Here is a 28000-nt window from a genome sequence, read left to right as displayed (position 1 = left end):
TTATGCCATACTCCTCATATCCCATGTGCTCGACCAGAAGGTCAGGTAGTATTTGCACGTACTGATACATGCAAAAATGCATGCATACGATTGAAAGCACACTTGAGCGTGGGAAAGCAACCGAAAAATAATGTCAACGTTGAGCTGTGCAGCACCAAACCTAACCAAGAGAGTAGGCAGCGACGACTAAAAAGCGGATATTCAGTCGCTCAAACATTTTCGCTCGAACCTGTTTCCGGGAACGTTCGGAGAAAGTATTTATTGGCTCATACTGTCGTCGAACAAAGCTGTCCGGGTCAGCGGCGCACCTGATTGGTCGAAAGAGAAGTGACATCACCAGGCACCAAAATCGAAGCGACCAACCAGAAATCTCATTTTGTCTAGCGTCCCTGCCATTTGCAATCCTACACTTGAACGCGCGCCAAGGAACGCCACGCGACAGGAGCGACGGTGTACCGTCCAATTAAACGCCAACGGTGTTGGGAGAAAATGAGAAAAGGACAACTAGCGTGACGTAGACGGCTGGGGAGAGGAGGGTGTGAGCAAGCCTTGTAAAAGTCGAGGTGTGGTTAGGCGGTGGACGACGGCTGTTGTTGCGGCGCGCGTCTTTCTCTCCCCCTTCTTTTTTCTTCTCTATTTTCTCACCTGCCCGTACGAGGGAGCGGAGGTGACCGCGCCTTTGCGGATATGATTTTCATATTAAGGCTTAGAAAGCCTTAATGCTCTAAAAGAAGGGTTAACCCTAATAATTTTTAGCTGTTGTAATACTTTGCAACCATATCATTGCTGTATCCCCGTGAAACCGTGTCTGTCTTTTTTTTTGTTTGCACGCTTGTTTGCACGTTTGTTGATGCATAATGATAACTGTATATGTACCCACCCCTGCAACGCCTCGCTCTGAGTGACAACATGCTATGTAAATATTGTTTTGTACCATAGTTTAAGCTATGCTTCGTGTTCTTTCTTCGTTATCGTGAATTGCTGTTCCTCTCTATTAATGTACTTTGCACCTAGAGGGTAAAACAAACAAACAAACAAACAAACAAACAAACAAACAAACAAACAAACAAACAAACAAACAAACAAACAAACAAACAAAAAAACAAACAAACAAACAAACGAACAAACAAACAAACAAACAAAAACAGATAAAAAAATAAATAAATAAATAGTTTGGACGCGGCGCTGATTCCGATTAGGTGAGAAACTTTTAAGAACATGTTTAAAATACTATTTCGTGGAGGCAAGTATAGCGGAAGCATTGTGTTTTAATAGGTTCCTGTAGAGCGATGTATATTAAGTGAATATTTAATGCTTAGCTCGGTCGACACGCAGTAAAATCTATGCAAAAAAAAAATGAAACCGAAGAATTAGCGCGGTCTATTGGTAAGCTTAAAAGTATTCTGGGCTGACAAGGCCAGTTATATTGCAATACCTCAGTAACTCAGCGTACTTTCGCAGTGGGTTTGTCTTTAATAATGCAAAATGGTTAGGAGGAGCTGTTATATCGCTGCTTACTCTGTATATTAAACTGGTTGTACAAGTAAAGCAACAATAACGAGGTTGATTACCTTCATTTGTAAACGCGTTCTTCTCTTCTTCAGACAGTTCTTCAAGGTTGATCCTGTAACATGTCAAGGACGAAATAAACAGTTGGTGTAATCGTAAGGACAAGAAAACTTGAAGCTGTCTTTCGAACTGATTTCCAATTGCTCGTCTCGACTTGCACGGCATTAAATGCAGCTTAATCAGGAACAGGCTCTGTTTATAGGCAGCGTTTTTCACCTATTAAACAATGTCTGTATACGTTATGCTCGCAGATGAACGCAAATTCGCCTGAAGAGCTTACTCATGCACGAAGTGAATAGGAGGAGAATTTTCGTGCAGACTGCAAGTCCAGGCCTATCATTAGCGACTTTTGTCTTGAGTGCTTTTGGAGCATCTGCAGTGTCGCATGACTCTCAACTTCTCGTTTTTTTTTTAAATCAATAAGTGCAATTGAACCTTGGAATGCATGCATGCTAGGCGACGGGAAGTTCACCCGTCAGTTATTTATAAGGTACAGCTAACTAAAGCGCTAATTGAGCTAAATGTGAGATGGTGATGTCTTTGGGTCGTGCTGTAAATTATTCATGCATCACGTTTAGCCACTCATGCTTCCATATATCGTGGGGGCCAGAAATGAGAGGCACAGTGAGGAAAACGAGCAAAGGTGAGAACAAATTAGCATGATGCGTTGCACTTGCTGCCTCTCTCTCTCTGCCCTTTCCTTTACAAAATTCTAGGTGTTAGAATGGCGACGCGGCGTAACCGGAAATCGATGCCCCAATAAGTATCGCAGTATAAAGCAGTGTTCTCGTGGAAAGGAGCGCTGTACGTGCCGAGCGCACCTCAAGAAGAGCTCTTCTAAGCTGGTGGCCGTGACGGAGATTGTGCTGATGCCCATTGCCCGGGAGCTTCGCTCGAGCGTGGCGAACATGGCATCGAAGCCCTCCGTGCTGGCAATGTTGAGGTCGATATCAATTTCGTCCTCGCGCTCTTCCTTCACCTGCGCTGCAGGCGCCGTGTCTCTGATGACCCTGATCACCGCGGTCCTGTCGAACAGCGTCGGGCTTTTGCTGATGGAAAGCTGATAACCCGGGCCTGTACAGGTAGCCACAGCACAGGACATAACCATGAAGTGGATGAGCAATGTTCCGCAAGGCATCATTTACCAACAACATCAAATGTTTGACATGAAATGCCAGTTCAGCACCCACTGAAGAATGTGTGGCACGCCGCTAAAAGCAAAAAGAGCAACGCCTGCATGAGTCGAGCGGTTTTTGGTAAGATATCACACTTCCGAAACAATACAAGATAGCTTGAAACACAACTTGCTCATAAGGCTTCTTTTTGGTTGCCAGGGTGTCGCTTTAATGTTCGGTAAAAATGTGTCCTCGTTAGATGTCATAATTTTATGTTCTTGGGAGCCTAAGCACCTTTCAGTCACTGACTCTCCTCACTTTGGCAGTCTTCGGCAATTTATGTCGCTCTCGTAACGTGAATTTTTGGTTGTGAGACGACGCAACAAATGCTGATAGTGTTAGTTACTCTTAAAAAACTTTGATTATAGTAAATAAAGCTTCAACGTTATACGAGAGCTAATGTGAACATAAGCTGCGCGAGACAAATGCAGTGATGCAACAAACAGCAGATGTGCCGTCGAAGACTTTACTCGAGTTGTTAGCCTTACGTGCCTATATTACATATATTAAGCTGGAACGCATTTTTTAACGAGTGTTACCTCTTCTCAAATATTTCGACTTTGCGTCGGTTTGTCTGGGACTGTAACGTGACTTCTGAGAGTTAAAGTTAGAACTTCTCCAAGTCCGAAGCAGTGTTCATCATGCTGGGTCGCCACTCTAACCACCCAAGATGGCGGCCACACTGTGACGCACCCAAGGAGGTTATATAGAACTTCTGGAGTGGAGGTCCCCCATGGACGCCAATGCGGGAGGGTGAGGTTGGCTGAGCCAGCGCAAGCGCATCGTGTGAATTTCGCGAGCACTTGCGCACGTGTACATTTGAAAAAATCCTAATGAAGTCATCATTTTTTTTTTAAATCCCTTATTTAGACTGCCAAATGCATGTTTCATGTGCCTTACATTGTGACAAGAGTGGGCGTAATCGCCGGCCAGCTATAACGTTCTTCAAAATTAAAAACCTTTAATTGCTCATGTACCGATAGCGTGTCTGTCCGTGCGTGCGTTGTCAGCGGCACCTCTCAATCCAAAAAATAAAACTCCTGTCTTCACCGGTGATCGAACCTCCATCCGTCAGATTCCCAGCCGAGCGCTTTGACGCCAATCCCGGCATCACAATTCTAATTTTATACCGTAAGGATGATAGTATAGCGCTCACAGCGGCGTTGCAATTAGTGATAATGACAAATATTACAGTAGCAATGATCATGACGGTACATTTAGTTCATAGTAATAATGAGACCGAAACTGATGCACCGTGCGCAGCAGGAACGCTCCGGCTTTCGTAATTCTGCATTGCAGATTACAGAGGGCTCTTGGAATTTCGTCACTGCGTCTTGGACCATAAAATTTCCTGCGATATCAAATAGACCCTCGTAGTGCACATAACACATCGTAAACAGAGTCTAACAATCAGTGCCGACCAACTGATGAACACTGTTTCGGGATGATAATATGCCCTTAGATCTGCATTGCGGTACATATGCTTCGCTGAAAGCATGAAAACTTTCTCTCCGGAAGAGCGACATCCGTAGCCTGCATTATCAACGTTAGTGCAGCATAACTTTGTTACTTTATTGGGATTAATAACATTTGAATACTATACTAACGCTGCAACTTTGAGAACTTCCAGTGCGAGAACTAATGTGACATCTTTCGAACTCTTTTGGGTAGCACCGTGATAAGATTAGAGCCCTTTTAAATGTTTGAAGGTGCAAAACTTTCATGATGCTACAGAAATTAAGTGCAGAAAAAAACAAATTATCGATTTTGTGCCTTCTATCACATTATTTCCACCAGCAGCTAACTGAGGTGACGCACAAAGCGCTGGAGGTTGGTTCCTTGAAGGGGCAAAAAAGCATAGTGGGATCACTTAACATTCCTTACTTGCTGTGATTACATAAAAATTGAGTGCTACAGTTTCGCTTATGTCGAGCATTTATTAATTTTAACCGACTGAGACTAGCGTCAGCTCAGTTTTACACCGTTGTGCGCAATTTAGCGTTTTATTTTGAATTCTGCTCGTAGATACTGTTTGCACCAACATGACTTGATGTTGCAGCTTAAGTTTCAATTGTTAATTACATAACCCTATTAACAGACATTAACTAATTTCTGCAAATATTAAAGTGAAATATATCATTCTCGATATAAGCTGTTCAACAATATATCACTTGATGCTGTAGCGTAAAGGAGAATTTATTACAAAGAACTGTAGGCGATTCTTATTACTTGATGGTGCACAAATTAATTTCAGGATGGCATTTTTGTTTCTTTAAACACCGTTTATTATTATTTAAACTAATAGTTGAGGTTATATGAGTCCGTACGGTTCGAAGTTCATCTTTCTCCTCCCCTTGATGGCCTTTCTCCCCAGGGCTGCTGTCGCTTTGCCAGGTAGGCCAGACGACTGATCTTTCGCCGCCGCACGCGCTCGCTACGCGTCGCGCGATGGCGGCTCGCTAACATTGTTCTAATTTACAACAATTAAGACTTGCAATACGTCTAATGTGCAATTACACTCGACATAAGCTATTCAACGATTTAAGACTCGATGCTATTACACGCGAGATAATCTATACAGCACATTTATACACATCCTGCGCATGCCACGTCATGAGCCAATAATGCAGCGCATTTGTCATTTCTCTTTTCAATATGTTTTCGTTGAAAACTTTCCCATGTGATATAAAAGTGCGTGAAGATATCCAGACAAGTGCAGAGTCACGTACAGCTACTGAAAGGACATTATATATGAAGGACCATTCGCGATATGCCCTTCTTGCCCCTTGGAAGGTGACGGAGGCCGGCTTCGCATTTAACGCACCACCTACACTCCAGAGGTTCCATGACCTCCTTGGGCCCACCCTTGGTACCGGGATGCCACCCAAGATGGCGGCCACCCCAAGTACCACCCTAGGTCACGCGTTGCCACTCAAGATGGGGGCCACCCTAAGGCCCACCCTAGGTCACATGATGGCGCCCAAGAAGACGGCCATCCTATGCCCGCCATAGGCGCGTGCTGCTCTCGTTGTCTTCGCACTGGGAAACACACCTTCAGCTTGCACCAAAAAGGAATCGGTGACAGCTATGATGTGTACACTGTAGCTACTTGCACGGACAGACTGCTCCGACGGGTCACCAAAAATCGAACCCTTGAGCGAAGGAAAATGAAAATGGGGCCCTTAACGAAAAACACAAGGACAGCTTGTTTTGTTACCTTGCATACTGAAACTTCATTATTCACTTGCTCCCGTTCATGTCTGCCGATTTCTAAAATTTCTTTCTACGTGTCTGTACCAGCCTTGTAGACAATTTAGCGCAGGTATAGTAATGCCACAAATTGTGTTGGAAACCACTTTTAAGCCTTTGTTGAGATGGGCCTTTTTAGAAAAGTCGCTTTTTTCAAAGGGCACTGCATTTTACTGCACCTTTTTTACCCCATTAGTGCTGGCCGAACGACATATTCGCAATGCTGTGTTGTGTATAAAGTAAGGGAAGTAGCATGTATTGAACGTCACAGCGAAGACGTTTCGCACAAAGCAACTGCGCTTGTGCAACAAGAATCGAAGCACTGCAAAGCCTCTGTGCCTCGATCAATCGGGGTGTTCAAATCTGCGATGCCAAACGTGGCAAGGGCTGTGACCAGACGCCCTCAAGTCACCCGTCTGAAACGTCAAAGTTGTTTTAAGCACTGCAAGCTTGAATACAGGGCACTGTACTATTATGTAAGTCGACAGAAAATGGCTCGTATAAAACGAGTACAGTTTTAAAAGGGCGCACAAAGCTCAGATGCCTTACAGTAAGGAGGCAATGGTGTTTGGGGCAGCGAAAAAAACCCCGATCTTACCAAAGTTATTCTTGAGAAAGGCCGGCGACCCGGAGCACAGTACGCGGCCGTATGCAATCACAACGAGCCGATCGGCGAGCACGTCGGCTTCCTGCATGTCGTGCGTGGCAATGACTACGGCGCACGATTGGCGAAGGTCCAGTAGTAGGTCCCAGATCTCGCCCTTGTTCTCCGGGTCGATATTAACTGTAGGTTCGTCCATCAGGATCAGCTGCGTACGACATTATTGTTCCTTCTGTTATTGCAATCTTGAAATGAGAAGATACGGACCACATTTTGCGTCGTTAGCCTGCAGAGGTCCCACTGTGGTTTGAGCCTCTGTCTCGCCTACGGAGACGAGTAAAGATTTATCTCTACTGCCTCCGAAAACTACAGTTATTCAGTTATGCAGCATAGTTTTTCCTTCGCCCCGCGAAAAACATGGGCTCTTAACCTCTACCATCGATGGTGTGCGGTGATGTGCTGACGAATACAGCAAAAGAAGTGACAAAAACAAGCGAAGAAATTGCGATATGAGACTCAAAAGCTGCTGAGTTCCGTTATAAGAAATTTCCAAATGGCACAAGGTTTCTTTAAGAGGAGGCAGAGGTTTAAGGTCCTCGAAGCTGCTTTATTTTGTGGTGGTGCGGGGAGCCTTCCCTCTGCCAGTTTTGCTAGCTGACAGCCATGGCAGGGGTAGCAGGAGTGGTAGAAGACGGGTAGCTCTTGCCGTCTTCAAGGGCTTCATAACCACGACGCCTTTTCTGTGGTGGCCCGGATGTTAATGCTAACTCCAGAAAGCAGTGTTTCTTTGGTTTCCGCCTTATTTACGTCGTAGAGCGCTATAGGATGTGTAAGCATCTGAAGGAGTGCAGGGGCCAAAGCAACCACGTAAAGTACAGACGAGCACAGAAGCTGAGTCTCATTCAGGGTTAAAATTTGAAAGGCGACTCAAACCAGACGTTAGGCACGTGCACTGAAACCTGTATGTAATCCATTCATATGTTAGTGCAAATTTCGTTCAGAGCGGCCGGAAAAAAAGTCTACTGCAGCGTAGTATTCTGGTAGCAACGGCACCAAGAAGTGAAAAACGTTATCCTCTAGCGCGATTGGACCCTACCCGGCCAAAAGGATTACCCGCTAATCCTGGAGCTTTGGAAAATTCGCCCACCACCGCAGTTTATCCGGTGATTGCGTCCGTAGGATTGATTCATTTTAAAACATCAATTCTCTTCCAATCACCAGGTGCGCTGAAGGGATTAAAACTAAAACTAGAGAGATTTTTATTTATTTATTCATGCCTCAAAGGTCTCATGTGAGAAATTACATGAGGAAGTGAGCGTTACAGGGCAAATAAGTACAACAAAAATCATAATGAGATGTTTACGATGAGCCATTTCAGAATGTTGGGGTCGATGATCAAAATGAGATGTTTGCGATGAGCCGCTGAAATATTTTTTTTGGGGTCGATGATTGTATCGACTTCGGTGGGCAGGCCATTCTAGTACCCTGACTCAGGCTGTGAGTGACGCCGCAGTGAGGTCTCCGACAATTTTGACCACCTGGGGTGCTTTAAAATTCACTGGCATTCCCCAGTAGACGGGCAACTTTCTTTTGGCGCCGTAGAAAAGCAGGTGGTGCGGACAGGGATAAAGCCGGGAAGTCATTTTCAGCAGCCGAGAGCTATACCCGTTGAGGCACATAGGCGGCCATAAGTTAACAGAACATGCAATGTCGCAACACGCAACTAGGAGAAGCTGTACTTGTCAATGAGAATGCTAACTAGCGCCCACTGCTGATCTGCACGCCCGCACCAAAGCTCCTAGCTTCAGTCAAGCAACGCACGGAATACAATGAATGCATTAGTGTTCCGAGTTTACTTTTATCCGCCCCTGGGCAACAACGAAACTTGACAAAAGCAGTTGTTGGGCGAGTTGATGTTTTCAGTGATCTATAGCTACAGCGCAAAAGACAGGACAGAGATGAAGGAGGGTCACCACACCCTCCTTCATTTCTGTCATGCCTCTTGCGCTGTAGTTATGGAACAGTGAAAACACATCTTCTAGTTTCAGCTAGGCAGTGTGTTTAATATGTTAGATTGTAGAACCGTGTTACGATTGCTTTTGTCCGCACTTATATAACAGGCATGTAATAGCGCGACAGGCGTTAGTACAAGCACTCGTATTTGCTACGAAAATAACTGAATGGGTGGTTGGACGTTTGATATTAGGAGCTGGCGTGAAGTAATAGTTGCAGGACAGGAAGTATTAATGGCAAGTACAGGCACAGATAAAAAAAAAAAAAACATATTGCGAAAGAGCTAAATTTGTTTGCACTGACAGTAGGTCCTAACGGAAGAAAAAAAAAAGGCGACAGCAATGAGTTTCTAGCAATTACACTCATAAAATTATTTAGGGTACCGAAAACCTCCCAGTTCAGCGTACATCGGAGTATGCAAGCTAATCTTTCTGTGCCTGCGCGATTTCAATGTCGGCTCACGGCGCTTTATTTTTGTTTATTTTTTTCAGTCCAAGCAGTCGTCAAGCAACCATCGGTGAAAACTCTTTATACAAACGGTAAAGCCACACCTGTATGAAACCCTGTAGGGATGTCCTTGAAAGCACAAACTGACAAGTTTTCTATGAAAATAACGTTTTCATTTATGGATACAGTTTGAGAACAATACTAGTAGATCTCTTGAGAAGGACGTTTTAGAAGAAAGCTTTATTCATGCGCAATATATTATTTGAACAGTGCAGAAATGCAGGGTTGAGCGACAGGTAAAAAAAATATCGCCGCACATGACATGGGAAAATTGAAAGATGGCCGTAGAGTATGGCTTGACTAGACAGGAATATACGTTTAACTATCGAAACCTGAATCATATGGTGATAGAATTCATGAAATGTGCGCCACGTCGTTGACTATAGGCATCTATAGTCAAAAGTCTTAAATAGTAGGGAACAAAAGATTCGTGTTACTTGCCACTAGCCCGCTATATAGGGGGGGGGGGGTGGCATATTACTCCACACACGTAACTACCATTGCTAGAAAAAGTGAGTCCCATGCGTACCTTGGGCTTGGACACGACGGAGATGGCCACGCTGAGCCGCTTCCTCGTCCCTCCGGACAGATGGTGGGGCAGAGCGAGTGCGCAGTCAGTCAGGCAAAGGTCATCCAGCACCTCCTCCACCCGCTGACCAATCAGCGACGACGGAATGCCCTTCAGCTGCGTACGCAGTCCAGGCAGTGGCGATTAGGCTTTTTAAGAAGGGATTATATTGCGTAGAGCTTACGCGCTTTTCGGACTACCAAACATAACCTAAAGTTGGAGGGCCCATGAAAAGCTAATTACGAAAACTAGAAAACGCGCCGAAGTAATAGGTATCCCACCAATCGTCACCGCAGCGGAAATATTTTTAAGCCATGTTTATAATCACTGAAGATATAGGCAACCGAAAATGATGCTCCTCCTCTCCCCTCCAGCCCGCCCGGCGCGCAAGAAAAAAAGAACATGTCGCGACGATGTCCCATCACGCCCCATCTCATCCGCGTAACTTGGGAGCGTCCAATGAGCGGGTGCGCCCTGCAAGCCCATGTGACGTCACATGCAGTTTTGCGCGCGTTCGCCAGGAGCACTTTTTAACAATTGTAAATTGCATGCTCCATGCAGAGCTTTCAAATTTGACTCGAATACTCATAAGGACCCTAGAATGTCTTGCATTAGAGTATTACCGCATGTAATATTTCAGGAGCCCTTTAACATTCTCGCACACTGTGACGTCATGGGCGCCATGATAAAAGCAGGGTCTCATCTTTCACTGAGGGTCCGCACTGCAGGTGGGGAGTGGATTAGAGTAATATTTCGCCGCCATAGGAGCCTGTTAACATGCCAACCACAAGGGAAGTTTCTGTAGTCGGAAAGCATTGTACACCGTTGAAATACAGTCGGCATACGTGATATTGAAAAGAATGAGCTTAAATTGTTAACCATACAGTTAAACTAGGACGTGCTTGTGTGTTTCACTAATAGTAAGGTTTAGAGATTCTACGCTAAACGTTTAGATTCATATAATCAATCCAGTTACAAATTGCCAACTATAAGATCAGTAGCGCTAACGTTAATGCACACCAGAAAGTTGCACGTGCTATACCTCTTCGAATATAGGTTGCGTCGCCAGGTGGCCATTACGTCCGTAGAAGCACGCGTTCAAAGACAGCTTATTAACTGTTAATTCCTATTTGCCCTTAAACACTTATTTTATTTTGCCTCATTAGAGGCTGCCGAATGTAAAGGTGAACCTAGTTGTTTTAAATCGAGAATATTGTATAGCTTTCGAGATGTTGAACAGTGAAGTTCAAGAAAAACAAGACGATGACGAAGTCCACCGCATGTAATGCGTCGCAACTGGTACAGTGAAGTTGGGATTGAAACTCGCGGTGCTAGATCAAAGTGCGCAGCTCTGCGGCATTGTTTTTCACATATAAAACTGCACGTATATCTCTTATGAGTCAGCTAATTTGGTTGGCAGTCACTGCGTCGTTTCTTTCTCGCTAAGAAATTTTTTTTAATGGTAGATTTCATGGTCTGGGATGCTTTGAAGTCCCAGAATCACGATACCTTAAGGAATGTTTGATAATGTAACAAATATTTTGATGCGCACCACTAAAGAAGAACAAAAGCAGCCGAAAAATATAGCCTGCGTCAGTGTTAATGTGTATCTTCCGTTGAAAACGTTCCAAGGCGTGTTGAAAATAAGCGATTATAAATGAAAAACAAGCAAGGTTATGATCAGAATTGAATTAGCACAAGATGGAATACTATGCTATGAATTGAAGGAAAAATGCTCCCGAACTTTTTACGAATGACTACATTTTACCGACTTTATTATTTTTTTTTTTGCAGTGGATGCAGCTAGCACAGAACCGGGTAATTGGAGAAATTCGTCAGGCTGATGATGATCATGATGATGATTACTTTTTTTGCTTTTCCTAGCCAGCGGTAATGTGTTGCATTCCTCAAAAATCTCCCGGCCCTCATTTATTGGTGTATACGCTACGCATCACGTAATGCTGCCAGCTCCTGAAAGCTAAATCTGGTGTCGACATATCAGAGAATGATTTGAAGCGCCTTGGAGCGTCGGGGGAACTAACACTACAGCGAAGTGTAAATAAATACGTCTCTTTCACTTCTTCTGAGTAAACTCCAAGATTCACACGCTAAGGAATAAACATGTTCAGAAAAAGCATGTGAGAAATTGTATTGAGCAGCGCACATTTAGGGAATGTAAAATAACTTTTTTTTTTACTTTAAAGCATTCCGCACACAGTAGGTGCACAAAACACCTTAGCCCCGCTTATCGCGACTAGTGGGGGGGGGGGGAGGTGATTGCCAGAAACGCACTAGATGCTCGTCCGAATGAGGTGTTATGAAGACTAAGCTACAGTGTGCATGACGCGTCTGTAGTTTTAAAAATGTAGTCACATGTTACTAATAGCACATCTTTATTTTTCGAGCCTATAGGTCGTCTGGTTAAAAAGGCACGGCAGTCGTACCAGGCCGAAGTAGACTAGGTGCTCGGAGACGGTGAGGTCAGTGAAGAAGACGTCCTGGTGCTGGCAGAAGCCGATATTCTTGCGCGCCTGCGCTGGACGGTTCACTACGTCATAGCCGCACACCTGGGTACTGCCCTTCGTGGGACGCACAACGCCTGTACCAAAAGGCGACGATTGCAATTTGCATCAGAAAATCCATCATCACCACGATTCTAGAAATGACTTGTACCAGTGGTGTTTCGCTTGGCTTCCGAATTTTACAATGTTTGTAAGGGGACATTCTGAAAATGCACAAATGCGTGCTAGAAATAACTAGACGAAAACACTGGTATTCTTTCTGGCTTACTAGGCTTTAGCTTAGTAAAGATATCCCATGAGTAAACTAAACTTTGCTTGTATTGATAAATTCTGGAGTTTTAGAGAAAATAAATAAGAGAGTGTTAAGCCCTCATGTGGTCAACAAAATCCGCTTCGGAAATACGAGCGAATAAAATATGGTAGGTGCCAGTTGTCATGTGACAGTCGGAACTGCGTGGTTGTCGGGTTGTGCGACACAACCCAGCAAGCACGAATAGTAGGCCCACTATTGGAGTACATGGGCAATGCATTGCTCATATATAGACCAAAATTGTCAGTACTGTGTCAATACGTGCTCATGGTTCGTGGTGCCTGGGAAGGCCACGTCAACTTAGCGAGTTGGCAGGCACTGTCAACTCGGGCAGGCCATTGCAGGCGGGAGAGGCTCGGGTTATGCTTAGGCTACGCAGGAACCTCCGCATTGCTTGTTTAAAGCGAGCTTTTCAGTGTCTGTCGAGTGATCTTTTACGTGATGTAGCAGCTTGCTAGTTTATGCGTAACTATATGCGTCAAATAATATGCCCGGGGGTTAAGCGATTAGTGATAAAGCCAGCAGCGCAATGCACGCTCGCTAACGAGGATTTGCAATCGAAGCCGCGAAAGTGAGTCGTCAACGCTACCGCATCATACCCTTCGAGGCGGGGCTTATATGGTCCCAAAATAATTTATTTGCTCTGAAAGGATACGGAGTCTTCGTAAGCAAAGACAAACTAATCTTCAATAAAAAAATCCGTAAACTACTTTTGAAAACACCTGAATCAGTATATTCACGCAGAGTGATTGAATTAAGGGTTATAGTTTCACTTTATGTCCCTTCATGATAACTATGCCAAAATTCAGATAGCCCTAGCTGAAAAGTACTTGCAGGAGAGTAGTATATTACTATACAACGAGTTCATGTATTAAAGGTTAGTAAGCGGTCTTCTAATCATTTCTGAGCGTATTTTGATGACCAAAACTGAGCAAACCTGCTAGGGTCTTTATAACCGTGGTCTTGCCCGCTGAGTTGTGTCCCAATATAACGGTGATTTGTTTGTCGAGGATCTTGAGGTCGACAGAGTCCAGAGCTCTTTTTTGGCCAAATTCCTGCGTAGAGATGCAACGATGCATGGTTGGGACAGAATGGTGAACATCAGATATGAGCGCGCAACAGCCTCCGAATGCGCTATCTTGTGTGACGTAAGTAGGAGGCTTATACTGTTAGCTCTTTTGGGTTCATTAGGAAGTTTCGCGTTATTCCTGCGCCTGTACTCTTATGCGTTCCACATACGAAGCCACCTACTCTTGCGCCGCATGTTGTTTCACCTGACGTAGCGCAGCAAACAGCATCGTTTTCATCTTGCGCTGTGTGGCAAACGTCGTCGCCCAGGCATGACTCGGAGCACTATGCTCTCGCCGGAGTCGGTAAAGCCTTGCGTGAAACCTCAGCACCCCCTCGCGCTGCTGTGCAGTAAACATCAGTACCTTCATCAAGTTCTTAATGCAGAACATTCTCACACTGTGCAGTGAACATCGTCGTCTTCCTGAAATTCCATATGCGCCACTCCTTCATTTAGGATAGGTAAATGCGTCATACACATCTCGCTAAAGTCATAGACCTCGGGCGTTTCAGCCAGGCTGCCGAGACCATCGAACGAACAGAAGCCAGACTAGTCCATTTTCGAGAAGCTTACCAAGCGCGGAAGTGAGCCAAAATCGAAGCAGTAGTAGCGACTACGGCTGCGGCCGATGGCTGACGCTTGTGAAGCTTAGTTCAAGGCCTGTTGACCGTCTATACGTTTTATTAACGATGCTCGAAACATGCTGGATACAAAGAAGCAGCCATAATACCAACATCCACTTTATTGTAAAAGAATGGTTTGTTTGGTTCAACAAGTTCGTACATGAACTATGGCGCCGCCAACGCCTTCGAATGATTTTCCTTGTTTTAGTGAGAAATATAAAGAAAGAAATGTTGCGTGTGAGTATCATTCGTCCTCGTTTTACTATTAATGCTCAAAGTGGCGAGAACGGCGCGATTTCAGTTGCCGTTGAGAGGCACAAGAAAAAGCATGGCAACACATTTATAATCAGAACTCAACACAAATCTAACCAAATTAACTTAGTCGCGTGTTCAGGATTGCGTTGCTAGAATACGTGTGATAAGGATGTAGATTTCATCCCGTTGCAATCAACAACAGGGCATAAACGTCAGTGCAGTCACAAGGCTATTATTTTCAATGTACTCTCATTACGCAACACGTGCCTTTACTCTACACGACGAATAATTTTTATTGTGGTTCAGAGTACAATGTTTTGTTCGCAAACATAACTGTTAACACAGCGAACCCTTCGCGTGCGGATATATGCGGCTTCAAGTGGAAAATAAACTTCAGTGATAGTCAAAGCAGGCTAACATAAGCGACTATATTTTCCGTCATGCGGTGCCATGTGTGCGATTGATTTCGCCTACCATAGTGACTGCCCGAGTGCTGGCGATCACCAGCGCCTTCGGTGGCAGCTCCTCGTGATGCGAATGCATCCGCTTGTACTTGGATTTGGCGCCTTTCTGATCTCGCTCGCTGGGAATCCAATAGCTGACCTGCATACGAAACATAACCATTTGTATGGGTAATTTACATCCTCTGTTGTCACATTGCCATGCCTTTAGTCCCTAAATATGATTACATGTACAACTACTGGGTAGAACAAATGAAAGAAGATGGCTACACAGTATGAAAGAGGCACTCAAGAAGAGTTGAGGGGTAGCCTCAGTTCTCAAGCCGAGCCAACGCTTTGATAAGGCCCAGGCGAAGAAAAGTCCCCTAGTCGAAACGTTGGCTCGACTTGCGAACTGAGGCTGCCCTCTCAACCCTTGTCCAGTGCTCTTTTATAATCTACCACTACTAGTATCATGGTCAGCGTCAACACTCAATTTAAATTGCTATATAAAGTAATAGGAATCTAGAGTCTTGTTCAAAAGCTGCGTGCACTGTTTAGAGGACGGAATCTAGCAAGCAGATTTCTTTTTGAATTTATGGTCGGTGTAGGATGCTTGGCTTAATTCTAGAGGCTGCTTGCTGGATATACTGAATGCAACAAAAGAAACAAACGATTTGTAGGAAACGTAGGCTGCACATTTAGGGATATGATTCTACAGGTTTAACGGCTTCAGTCCGCCAGCGCCCTTTGTGGATCATTAATAAAAAGTCCAGCGCATATAACACAGACACAGACATAGGAGAAGACAGGACGAGCACTAGTCCTGCCTTCTCCTATGTCTTTGTCTGTGTTATATGCGCTAGCCGTTTTTTTAAAGATGACACACCAACTAGCCCAGCTTTCTGCCTTGACCCCTTTGTAGATTTTCGTTAGGTCACATGCACATTTGTACTCGCTTAAAAAATAATACCCTAATTATTGTCTCTATTACCTCACTCGTACCAATTAGCATTGTCACTTACGTCATCATATTATATACAACGTCACCTGGTACAGACCTAGTTATATTAAGTGCGAAAGTGTTACTTCCGCTGGTAATGAGATAAAAAAATTGTAGGGTCTCTTAGATATGTCTCCTAAAAGGAGAAGGGCGAAAGCCTACCCTTCATAACCTATAATTTGCCTCTCATCGTTAGCCCTTTGTCGGCATTAGTTGCAGTGATACATATAATTATTATTCGTTTACAGGAATAGGGGGCGCAGTATCTATCACACTTTTTCCGGCAAGAGTGAGTTTGGCCGGTACACCATCGTTCCTGCCGCGTGGCGTTCCTTGGCGCGCCATCAAGTGTGGCGTTGCAGATGGCAGGGACGCATCCCGCCTCGGCCATTCAGAACGCCGCGAAAGCGGGACACATTTTGCCCACGACAGCTAGAGCCATTTAAGGCTTTCGCCTTAAAAGATGCACAGGGTCGCTTAGACCTAACGTGAAGAAAAGAAGAGGTGATAGCTCTTATACGAAACGCCGCTGCGTCCGGTATGATCGAAGCAGATTTGAGACTGCATTGAGAGACCTGGCATTGGCGCTTTACAAGACCCTCCACGCAGCTTAGTTGCACTGCCGGGTAGAAGGCAATAGCACTTTGAAGGGAGCGGCCACGTGCTCGCGTGTTCATCCTAAGTGTTCACGACCTTGTGCCTTTGAAGCCTCGATCGTACACGTTTGAGGATGCCTCTGACCCGTGGCAGCTGGTAAACGACATGGCCAAACGCTGATTCGTAACTAACGAAAATGTTCTAAAACTATAGTTAAGCCCAAATTGTGAACGTCTGAGCAACGCATATTGAGGTTCGTTAATTCTGACACCGAATTTTAAATATTCTATTTTAGGATGTTTGCTTTATCACTCGTTTCTAACTAGCATACCGTGGCTTTCCTCTCGTTCCCTGCCCATCTGAGACAACTGACATGAAATAATAAAATGGGAAACGCAACATGAAAGTTGACGGGAAAATTTTAGGCACGATAATTCTTTAAAAGCTATATAGTGCTCATTACAAATTTAGCTATCATTCTGAGTAGACAAACCACATGAAGAAAAATAAATAAATAAATAAAAAAATAAATCTATGCGGATAATAACGAAGCAGTTATGGAGGAAAGTCCTTGAAGTATACCTACTAGTAAACAGAGTGTAAGATTCATACAACATGAGGGAAGGTTGAAGAGAAAACAAGAATTACGATAATGAGATGCGGCGTCAATATGATAATATCCCATACAATTTTGAATAAGCTTTCGGAAACGTTGCAATCTGGCGAGTATCGAACTACACTGTAAAAACAAAAACACCTTTTGGGCATTTGTCTGATTCAAAACACCCTTACACCCTGAGTCTAGGGTGTTCGTGCCATTCGAAATCACCTCTTGTATGCCAAAGGGGTGCTTTGGTTGGAGAATATGTCTTAGGGTGTTACGGGCAAGCAATATCACCTAACATGCTGGGGGTATATGGCTGCGTAATTTCGTAGCCTTTTATACACAAGCGGCGCTGCTAATATAACCCAACACCTAAATAAAGCACCAAAAGTAACGCTAAAATTAAAATTACACACGAGTGCTTTCTAAAAATGAAACAGAAACTGAAACAAAATTTCACCGCCAGGAGGCCGCCGGTAGCTACGAACGCTCTTTTCAAATTTCACAATATGGCCGTTAGCATTGTGGGGTGCGTTTCGACCACGTTTCGGCGAATGCTGAATGTGCTTCTTCGATTTTGTACCCTCGTGAAATGCGTTGCATTTTCCATGCATATGTGTTACAGAAGTGTGTACGCTTGTGAAGTGCCTTCTACATGTGGTGTTTAACGCAAACGGGCATATATCGTGTCGGCAAGTGTCCGGGATTCTTTTTGCTTTGCTCAGGCCGAAGGACTGCTGCACCGCTTTATGTTTGAGATGTTCGAAGGAAGAAGGCATGGACGATTTTTTTTCTGCGTGACTAAGAGGTATATGCGCCGACTACATTGCACTCGCGCTGAAATCGCACTGGTTGGTTCGGTGCCGGTGATACGAAGGCGGACAGCGTACTTTGCGGCTGACGCAATCGTCTGTAAAGGTAAGCCTATTCTCACGCATATTGCGCTTTGTGGGAACAGTGTCCTACCGGATTGCTGCATTCTGTGTCTTTTTGTGCCGGAACGCTCCAGAATGTGCTGAAATGAAAACGTGAGACACGCGCTTGTTTTCACATGGCTGCCAAAATGACATCGCACATGTGGTAGATGTCGCGGCGAGTTACGCAGATTTCGCGCAAGGACATCAGTCGCAACTTTCTTGAACAGAAATAATGTATGTGCTACGTTTCCTTGCATTTTGTACGCGCAGGAGGTTCACGAAACGATTTTCGTTTCTTGACAGTTTGATACTTGCGCTCAGTTCGCAACGACTCGGTTTTGTTCTAACGTTTCCGTTCGTGCGGCAAGGTCATGTTGGCGTACTACCTTAATTCTCCTGGCACTCTCGACGCCCCCCTCCTCCCTTATCTCTTACACTTCGCGCTCGCTCTCCTGAAACCTCTTTCATGCTTCGTCGTCTTCTTTCACTCGGAGCGCTGCGACCCCCCCCCCCCCTTTTTTTTTTTATTTACTCTCAGCATAGGCGCGCACCGTCCTGCTGCTCGGAGCGCGTCCTCCCGCAGCCCTTCTGTTTAAACTTTTTGTTCGAGGAGGCTATGTTCGTTCTCGGCGGCCGTTCAGCGCGGCACGCCTCTGCGCTCGTGCTCTCGGCATCGAAGTGCGCTGGTCGGCCGGCCTGGTTGCATAATAGTTTATTCCAAACTGCGTAAACTATATGCCGCTATCATCAGCCTATGTTAACTCCCCGCGTCTGGATTTGCCTTTTTTAATCACAATGGGAGCATTTTTCATTTTACGAGGACCATATTTTGCGGTTGCATGGAGTGTGAATTTGCATTTTTATTATGCTGCTTTTGTTATGGCGTTTACTTTCGCTCTCGAAGAATCATTTAGGTACGTATTTTATTTTCAGCAAGACTTCAATTAAGGCACTTGTACACGTGCTAAGTCAGCTGATGTGGTTCAAACCATCCAGTTTTCATTATTTTTGTGGTCACATTTCAACATAACTGTTTGACCGCATTACTTGATTTTTGTAGTGTCTTTAGACTAGAATAAATGGATATTCGATACTGATGCCTCAGCATTCAAGTAGAGGTCGGCAGCTTGAATTTCGTGGCCAAATATTGTACCGGATGTTGCTATTACAGAGTTTGATTCTGACCAGATGTTTACTTTTTTTTTGTCTTTTGCTTAAATGTACATATGAAGCGGTTATCATAGCCTTAGTAGCATATGTTTACCTTCTTTGCTCATCACAGTGCGCATATTGCAGGGAAATTTGTGACTTACTGTTATTAAAAAATTTGTAATGTATGTGTTGAAAGCAGTTTACTGATTTAAAGGGCCCAGAAAACAATTTGACTTTCATTAGCTAACGATGCATGTCTGTAGATTGTCTCTAAGAATTGAAGCCTACTTTTTAAAGCTGAGCGGGGACCCTTAGTTTAGAGATATATTACATATTTTATTGCCATTCAGCCGTGTGCCAAGTTGAGGGAAGGAAGATCATAATTTTTGCTTTGTTATTTTTTATATTAGACTTTCCTTAATATTGCTTGCAGTTTGGCGATGAGTGGCAAAATACTGATGGTTTTTGCAGTTTTCCAACCTTAGTAAATATTTGTATTTGCTGGTTGGTAATGCCAGTTTTTTTTTTTGTCAGATATGTACAAAGGCACTGCTTTTGTACAATGATTTTTAATATTCAGTTACTTGAAACATTGTGTAAAATGAATTCTTTATGGCTACCATTCACACAAACTTGCAGTTCTTACATGACGTCAACATGCTGATCAAGAAGGACGGCAAAGAGGCAGTTGACATTGGCCTTAACAAGACACTTGTCTTGGTTTTGAAGGACACCATTCGTGCAAGAAAAAAGGACATTGCCCGGGTGCTCGAAGTATGTTCTGAGGGAATGCGTGAAAGGAGAAAGAAGCGTAAGTATTAAGCTGTTTCCTTCTGTTTGCTGCATGTGCTATCTAATTGGCAGTTTTTCGCTAAATGCCTACATTTTTACCATTTTGCATTGCCTTATAGATATACTAAAAACATGGCTGAGCATCAGAAAGAATAATAAAACCATAACTAGCCTGTGCATTTCTTCATATGTAACAATTTTCGCATTAGCTAAATTTAAATTACCTGCTCTTCTGCATTGTAATGGTGCAGCTTTTTCGAATCTGTTCAACTAGTAGCAGAGTATTAGGTGATACCTGATTCGAATCTTCACAAGCTTTGCTAATTTTTGCTGTCAGATGTTTGGCTTTCAGTTTGCGTGCCTCTACATGCTTTCAATTTTGTTTATTTGCCTTCTAAATTAGACAATAAATTATCGCCTCAAACCTCGGCTGTCTGTTTTTACCTGCAAGGAGGTACACCATTGTTGTGTTGCTTATTTCTATTGTAGATGTACAGACAGTATGCATTCTGCAACTCTTGGCAAACATTGGGAACCAGCCGGGAACTCTGGATGTTGTTTGTATCATTTGTAAGTTTTCTCTTTTTCATTTGAATATTCAGGAAGCCTACTCGAAACCGACATTATTAGCGAATTTTCTTTGTTTCTAAAATGGTTTAATGTCTAACTTGTAATATGTATTAGTGATTCATAATTAAATAGAAATACTACACAAGTTGTCATCACAACTGTGAAATCTTTGCTGTGAAATGATTATTTGCACTGTAAGTACAATCAAAAGCACTTTTAAGAGACTCCTGCCATCACAGGCTTACCACGCGTCATATTGCATACAAGTTTCACCTGATGAAGTACTGGTAATGTCAAGATTGGTGCAGTGTGCCATTTGACTAAGCACTCTGCTGCAGTGGACCAGCAGTGCTTTATCAGATGGCTCTTGCAGGCAGCTTGGTGGGGTTTAGCATTTGCTGGAAAGGGGTCTCTCAACCTGCTCATGCATGCTATTACCTAACATGTTCCTAATGTCTGGAATATATAATCTGAGACTGCTTCAAAACAAATATTTGCCACACTGTCGTATCCTACAGGCTTCTGAAGGTGGGTAATGCAGTTTAATAGTTGTTTTAAAAAAATGCTGTAATTTGCTAGCCAAGTTTGAAATGATGTAATAATTTTAATTCTTCTGAGATTAGGTTTACCACATTGGTTGGGAGAAAATACTGCTGTGTTTCAAGGTTCATGCTGTATAAATATAATGCCTTCAACTACAGATGCTAACATTTCATGCATTAACCATGTGGCACTGTCATAGACATTCTCATTTATAGTAAACATTCTCAATAAATCCAAATTGTTATTTTTGCATTTCAAGTTAGTCAACATATTTTTAGTTTTCGAACCTTTAGTATTTCAAAGTGCTCAGACTGCCTGCCGCTATAACGATTACAACTTCTTGAACACTTGAGCTTCCTGCCGCCTCTTGAGGCTCACCACTGATGTTCTGGATGTCAGTGCATACAATGTGCTATGCGTGGAAATGTTTTAACATGCCATGCTTCAGTGTTGACATTTTTTAGAGCTTCTGCTGTTTGGTTGTTTGGTAATGCTCTGCTGTTGCACATGTAATTGTCGCTCAACTCAAAGCTCCAGTGTACACTTTCAATGTATAATGTGTGATGAAGTTTCAGAACTGCCACATAGAGCAGCGAGAACACTTTTTTCTTGTTACTAAATCTTAAATGTAAACACTTCAGGAAGCATTGCGATGACCTAGGGCTTGGCTGGTTCATACTTAGCACAAGAAGACGTGCAAAAGTTCAGAAATGCATTATGTGTTATATATTACATGCACTTTGTTTTTTTTGTAGTGCCTCATGTTAAGTATGCGCTCTGTCCACGTTTTTTTTTTTTGTTTGGTTCTGCAGTATCTACTTGACCAGTGCAGTGTATGCTGTAGGCCTTCTGTGAAGCCTTCAATTGAGCCAGCTGTTAATATTTTAGTAGTAAACACCGTGCTCCAGTGTTGTTTATTGTTTATTTACATTTTTAACTATCATAATAAGCATTCCAATTCACGTGAAATGAAAAGTTCGTGGGGCAGCATTGAAGTTCTCTAACCCAGGTGCTTTTGATGAGTGTAGCCATTTTTGTTTGATAAAAGCTTGCATAATCTAACATTACCATGCAACAGCATGCTGCATGAATAAAAATGGGTTGACCTTATGTGCTCTCATTTATGACTTGATCAGACTGCTGGCTTTGTGCCTCCTGAACCAACCATAACAGTATACTCTGCATTGTTAATTGTGAGATAACCACCAGTGGTTTTCGATAGGGCCCTTTTCCTGCACACTGCTGTACGCTAAAGGGGCATTGGCGTATCCTAAATATAGAGTAGAAAATATGTTGAATTTGCTTTTTGCCAGGTGCAGTGCATATTTATACAGCTGCTCTGTTATGCACTTCTTTCACAATTTTATCAAAGAACAGGAAGAAAAGCCTGCCACGCCGTGCGTCGGATATACTGGGAACAGCATCAAAGAAGCTGAAGAGCATTTCCCCTTCATTCAGCAGCGGAAGCTTCTTCGAGTTATCGACTCTACTTAGGGTATTGTTCTAATAATGGGTCGATTTTGGCTGTTCAATCTGACATATGACAAGGGGTCTGACAATTTGTGCTGCTTTATAGAGCACCTCTTTTTGGGCGTCTGCGTGTCGAAGCCAAGATGCGCTGCACGACGCTTTATTTCATCGCTTAAGGCGAATTTTATGCATGCGCACTCGTTGACACTGACAAAGCATAGGATTAATACTGTGTACTGCGATTATTGTCACCATGCTGTTGTGTTCATTGTTCGGTTCTGTTTTTGAAAAAAATTGTATACTTTGTTGTCTGCATTTGTTGGAACTGTTTTGCCTCTTTCATTTTTTTAGGTATTTACGTACATACCATGTATGTTTTTGCCCGTCTGCTAGGCTCTCGGTGTAGAGTGGCAGTATTGTGAAATAAATGAGGTTCCATAGCGCGCATCAATGAAGAAACAGGACACAAGTGCCCCCCTGCCCCCCCCCCCCCTCCACCAGCACCCGAGCACCCACTAGCCCGAACCCTGACCCTTCTATGCCGAATAAAAGACTTCCAGTTTCCTTCTGTGTGACATTTTTTTGTAACATGCCCTGTGAATTTGAAAAAACAATCATACTGGCATGGGCCATTCGAGATGTCAAAATAATGGCATGCAGCATCTCTTTACATGCTCATTTGGCATTACAGGTGGTTAAAAGGAATACCATTAAGCTTGATTGCAAATGTGCACATAGGAAAAGCATTAAGGAACGTGTAGTGACAAAAGTAATTCCTAATTAGGGAATGCAATATATGGACGTTATCCGCACTGATTTTTATCAAGGGGTGTAAGGGTGCAATGCCACTGCTTCCACTCTACAATAGGGTGTAAAGGTGATGAAAATACCCCAGTGCATTGGCCCCATAGGAGGGTGTTATGACCAACCGAAGCACCATCTTTGAGGGTGTACTGGCACTCTGAAGCCACTTTTTTTCAAGGGTGCATGGGTGTTAGTTATAGACATGCGAAAACACCTAATAAGGTGTTTTTGTTTTTACAGTGTAACGCATTGCTGTTGTCAACTGCTGTAAAAGTATTAATTCAAGAATGAATTCTAGGGTAGCATCCCCGCCTTTATTGTTCAGAGCCATGGGGCAGGAAATTCTAAATTGCTCACATTCCTTTAAGGCACTGGCGGCGACCACGCAGGTGGGATAATGTTGCAATTTGTGAGTCGCTAATTGCTATAGATAAATGTAGCGGCTGAACAGGAATGTTGTGGTAATGACGTCATCGCACGGCGCATTCGACGGTGGGGACGAGCCGCCAGGCAAGCACGGACCTCTGTTGCGCATCGAATGGAGTGTTCTTTATTGGGCATTTCATTTTTAAAATATTTATTTTTAGGTCGATGCATCGGTACCAAAGGAAACATGGCAGCGTTCTTCAGAAATGGACACTACTTTTATTTTTTTTGGTCTTTAACATTGTCCAGTAGGATCGTTTGTAGATGTTGCGTTTTGGCGCAAAACATGGGTAACTAAAAACAGGACAACTATATCTGCTTATGTAGTTTTGTAGTGTTTAACACGGTCAAGGCGGCGTTTTACGGTGCTTGACTGTTCAATCGCGCTGTTTATTCGTTACCACGCGTCTAGCTGACGGCAGCTCCGTCGATGGTTCGCGCTGGCAGTGGGGTAGCCAGTCCGAACGAGTCTGTCTAACGGTCGCAGTATTACCGAACGTACTGCGTGATAATTTGGGAGGGGACCAGTTTGTCGCGAATACTAGCGTCTCCACGTTCTGCTAACGCTGACCGAGTCACGGCCAGTGTCTGCCGTGGCGACGAAGCCGCCTGTGGAGGGCTTCCTTAGCTTTGAACCGCAATACTACGAAGTTAGTAACGTGACGCTGCCACAAGAGGAGTCTCAGCATCGATGCTCCAACGGCCAATCCGCCAACTGTCAAATCCTGGTCGACCTCCTCATAATTTTGGAGTATAATACAGCAGTCACGGACCCTTGAGGAACGCACGTGCAGAGTTCAAACTGTGGTATAATCGATGACGCGATTGAAATAGTGTCTGAGCTCCCTATAACAGTTTTTGCTGTAGAGCGCGCAGGGTGCACGGCACAACTTCCTCAGCTACAGATGGGATTGATGGGAGACCAACAAATAGTTTCATGATGACTAATTAGCCAATTGCATTTACGGGCTTCATAATTGGTTGGCTTTCAAAGGCAGTTCGAAGTCATATTCGCGCACAATTTACCAAAAAATACAGGGTGCATAAGAGCTTAGCAGGTTACCAGAACAATATACACGTAATTATTAAACTAAACAGAACTGCGACTGCGCAGATGCGATAAAATTGGCTCTAGACACGCATAGACCGAGGTAATTTATCAATGCAGTGCAAGGTTGTTCTAATGGCCAGCCTGCAGTGCCTTCAACTAGGCGAAGTCGAGGTATGCATGCATATTGGGAACTCATGTCGTCTCACTCTACTGTGGCAGAGGTGGGTTTTTACGCCCTTCCTTTTCTGTCCTCCTGCACCAGGATGAAGTTCTGACTTCAAAAGTTAAATTTCGTTTCCCTTTCATCTTGTCCTCCGTAATTTATAGTCGCCTCCAGTGACGTAGATCGTGGGGAATAAGTCACGTTCGCAGTGGCGGAAAAATACTTGTTATGTCACAAGGAAATGCCAAGCTGGTGCCCGAGCAGGATGATGCTTTTTGTATATTTCGCTATAGCTTCGCCGACGTAAATCTAGTGCTTTGTGCCCCAGTTTCTTTGTTTTCTCACTTCATGTCATTTCAACATGATCTAAATCACGATCGTATGAAATGTGAACCAAACTTCAGAAATAAAGGCGCCTCATTTGACCGCATTCCGCATTACATATTCTGGTCACAGCATGCAGCCTAATTACTGGAGGACGCTATCGTATGACATTAGGACTGAAGATCTTAAGCTGTTCTTATATATATAGACGCACTTGAAAGAGGAAGTAGAAGGGTCGAGGCGTCTGGCTGTTCCAAGGCAGCACCACAGATAGGTACCAGGTGAGGAACGCTATCAGCACGCCGCTCTCTAGCATCGTGGTGACGATGTACCCGATGCTGACGCTGTCCAGGTCGAACGCCTTCGTGCTGCACAGGTCCCAGCCGGCAGCTCCTGGAGCAGCAGGAGCAAACATTTGGTACGTGAGTCCGCTTGCTGGTATTTGTCTACAACAGATGAGAGACGCTTGAATGTTTCTCGAAAGAAAGAACAAAATTTGCGTGAGGCACGTGATATACGCTCCGAGAAAGGGTTTGGAACGATTTGTTTCTGCTTTATGGTATGGTTTGGTTTCTGCTTTCTAATCGTGGGTGCCTAATCACTTACGCGAAGACAGAGAAGCGATACGTGCACGCAGTAATCTGATAGCAAGGCACGTCCTGTATAACAAACCGAAAAATCAGCGTTATCAACTTTTATTTAAAGTAGTAGCTGTAAAAACCGTGCTTTTTAGACATTAGTGCGTTGACGTCGGTGTTTGCGTTGTGGGCGAAAAAATACGATTGGCTGGTTTGTTTGTGCGGTTTAACTTCCCAAAGCGGCTCTGGAAATTAGAGACGCCGTAGTGCATGACTCCGAAAATTTCGGCACCGCACAGCACATGGGCGCCTGGCTTTTCACCTCCATCGAAAAGAGGCCGTCGAGGCCACGATTCGATCCCTTATCTTTGGGAACAGTAGTTGAGCGCCGTAAAACCTGCGCCACACAGGCGGGGTGAAAAAACCACGAGTATGCTTCGGACGGGCCCTGCATGGAAAGCGACACTGGCAGGAATTGGTCCACGTCCCGAGATCCCGTGATATCTCGTGTTCGACACGCTACTCATAGGTCATGCGGGTACGGTCGCAAGGATGGGCTAAAGTGGAGCTTTATAACTATCATGTTTTGTCCTTCACGTAATGTGACAGCTTAGGATTTAATCATAATTAGTCTCTGATGGACAACCGAGGTACAAATATAAGATGTTTTGTCCTTCACGTATTGTGGTAGCTTAGGATTTAATCATAATTAGTCTCTGGGAGATAATGGATCAATAATTAACCGAGAAGCAAAGCATGTCTACGCAAACAAGGATCGCCATGGGGAGCCGCATGTGTTAGTGCCTCAATGGTGTGAAGCTCAATATCCCCTCCCCCCCTCCCCGTTTTTGTCTCTGCCTCAATTTCTTGCTGTTACACCTTACAACCTTACAAAATAGGGCGAACCATGTGTCTATGGTAGCCATATTAATCTGACTTAAACATACTGAAAAAAAAACAACTTTACGTTGTAATGAAAAGACGGAACAGCTGTTACAAATGCAACAGCAGAGAAGGACAAAACATGCGCTGACCCGGTCTGCTGTTCCGTCAGTAAGTGCTGCTTTCGTCGTTCCATTGTCACATGAATTTACGCTCTGCCTTTTTCTTCACGCAGATGATACTCCCAAATCGCGACAATCGTTATTGATGACAGCTTTATGGGGTTGCGATATTAAAGCTGTGTAGCATAAGGCTTCATTAGTGCATTTTGTTCTTGTATTCATCGAAGTTCGCGAGATGACAGTTACCTCACGCCGAGCTTTTTTTCAGTACGTGAAGCTGTGCATGCCATATATATGTTTACATTTGCATGTTCTGAAGGGTTTCGTTGCCATTTTTCACCGGTTAGGATTTGTTCTGAAAGGTGCAGTACGCCACCAGGGAAGATAAGAAATACTTTATGTGTCCCTTTAAGATTGTTTGCTCATCGGGCCCCAACAAAGAGTAAGATAGAGACTGATAGAGCACAGTTCAGTCGTAGCTGGCAGCCAATTGTCGCGCTGAAAACTCTAACGTTTTATCGGCAATTCGGCTGCCAAATTAAAAAAAGAAGAGTGAAAAGGAGAAGAAATGCTTAAATTTAATCTTCGCCTCAGATTTCTAATTTTCAGGGATGTCGAAATACAAAACCATATGCCGAGGAAAATTGTATTAGAAAATGAAAGCAAAACGATGAGGGTAAGCGATATGAGTGAAATAGCACACGCTGGAAAAAATGATATGGATAACCGTGGAAACAACGAAAGGATGCCTGAAGTGCACAGACATGCAAACACAACCTTTAAGTAACGCAACGCCTTTTATTGGCTGACAACCTGGACTACGAAATCAGCGCTACTCATTTTTCTCACCATCAAAGTCGACGCCGATGCCGATCATCTTGAGGATCCAGTAGGTGCCGAGACAGGGCGTGTAGGACGAGAAGTATTTGGCCGACTCGGAGGTGAACACGTAGCGGGCAAGTGACGGCTCGATGCCGTCGATGGCCATCAGCGGCACGGCGAGGGTCAGGATGAGCCAATAGAAGACGCCGAACGTCACCGCCATGCTGGCTGCGATCGATAGGAATGTCAATTACACACCGCCAGTCAAGTGTTTTTTTT

At 44.0% G+C, this 28000-nt stretch overlaps 1 protein-coding gene across 1 annotated transcript; it reads right to left on the bottom strand.

Annotated features, from left to right (window-relative positions):
- LOC146194994 (phospholipid-transporting ATPase ABCA3-like) lies at positions 1–27944 on the bottom strand. Its single transcript, XM_084596694.1, has 9 exons — positions 27749–27944; positions 25532–25710; positions 14936–15064; positions 13452–13569; positions 12127–12281; positions 9644–9799; positions 6592–6802; positions 2391–2643; positions 1–61 (listed from the first exon to the last, which is right to left on the bottom strand). Exons 1-9 carry the CDS (start codon positions 27942–27944, stop codon positions 1–3), a joined length of 1458 nt encoding a protein of 485 aa, XP_084452820.1.
- Positions 27945–28000: the final 56 nt, after the last annotated feature.

The sequence above is a fragment of the Amblyomma maculatum genome, chromosome 3, assembly GCF_055883805.1.
Source record: "Amblyomma maculatum isolate TAMU_Amacu chromosome 3, ASM5588380v1, whole genome shotgun sequence".
Lineage (NCBI taxonomy): Eukaryota > Metazoa > Arthropoda > Arachnida > Ixodida > Ixodidae > Amblyomma > Amblyomma maculatum.
This window is presented reverse-complemented; position numbering and strand designations above follow the sequence as displayed.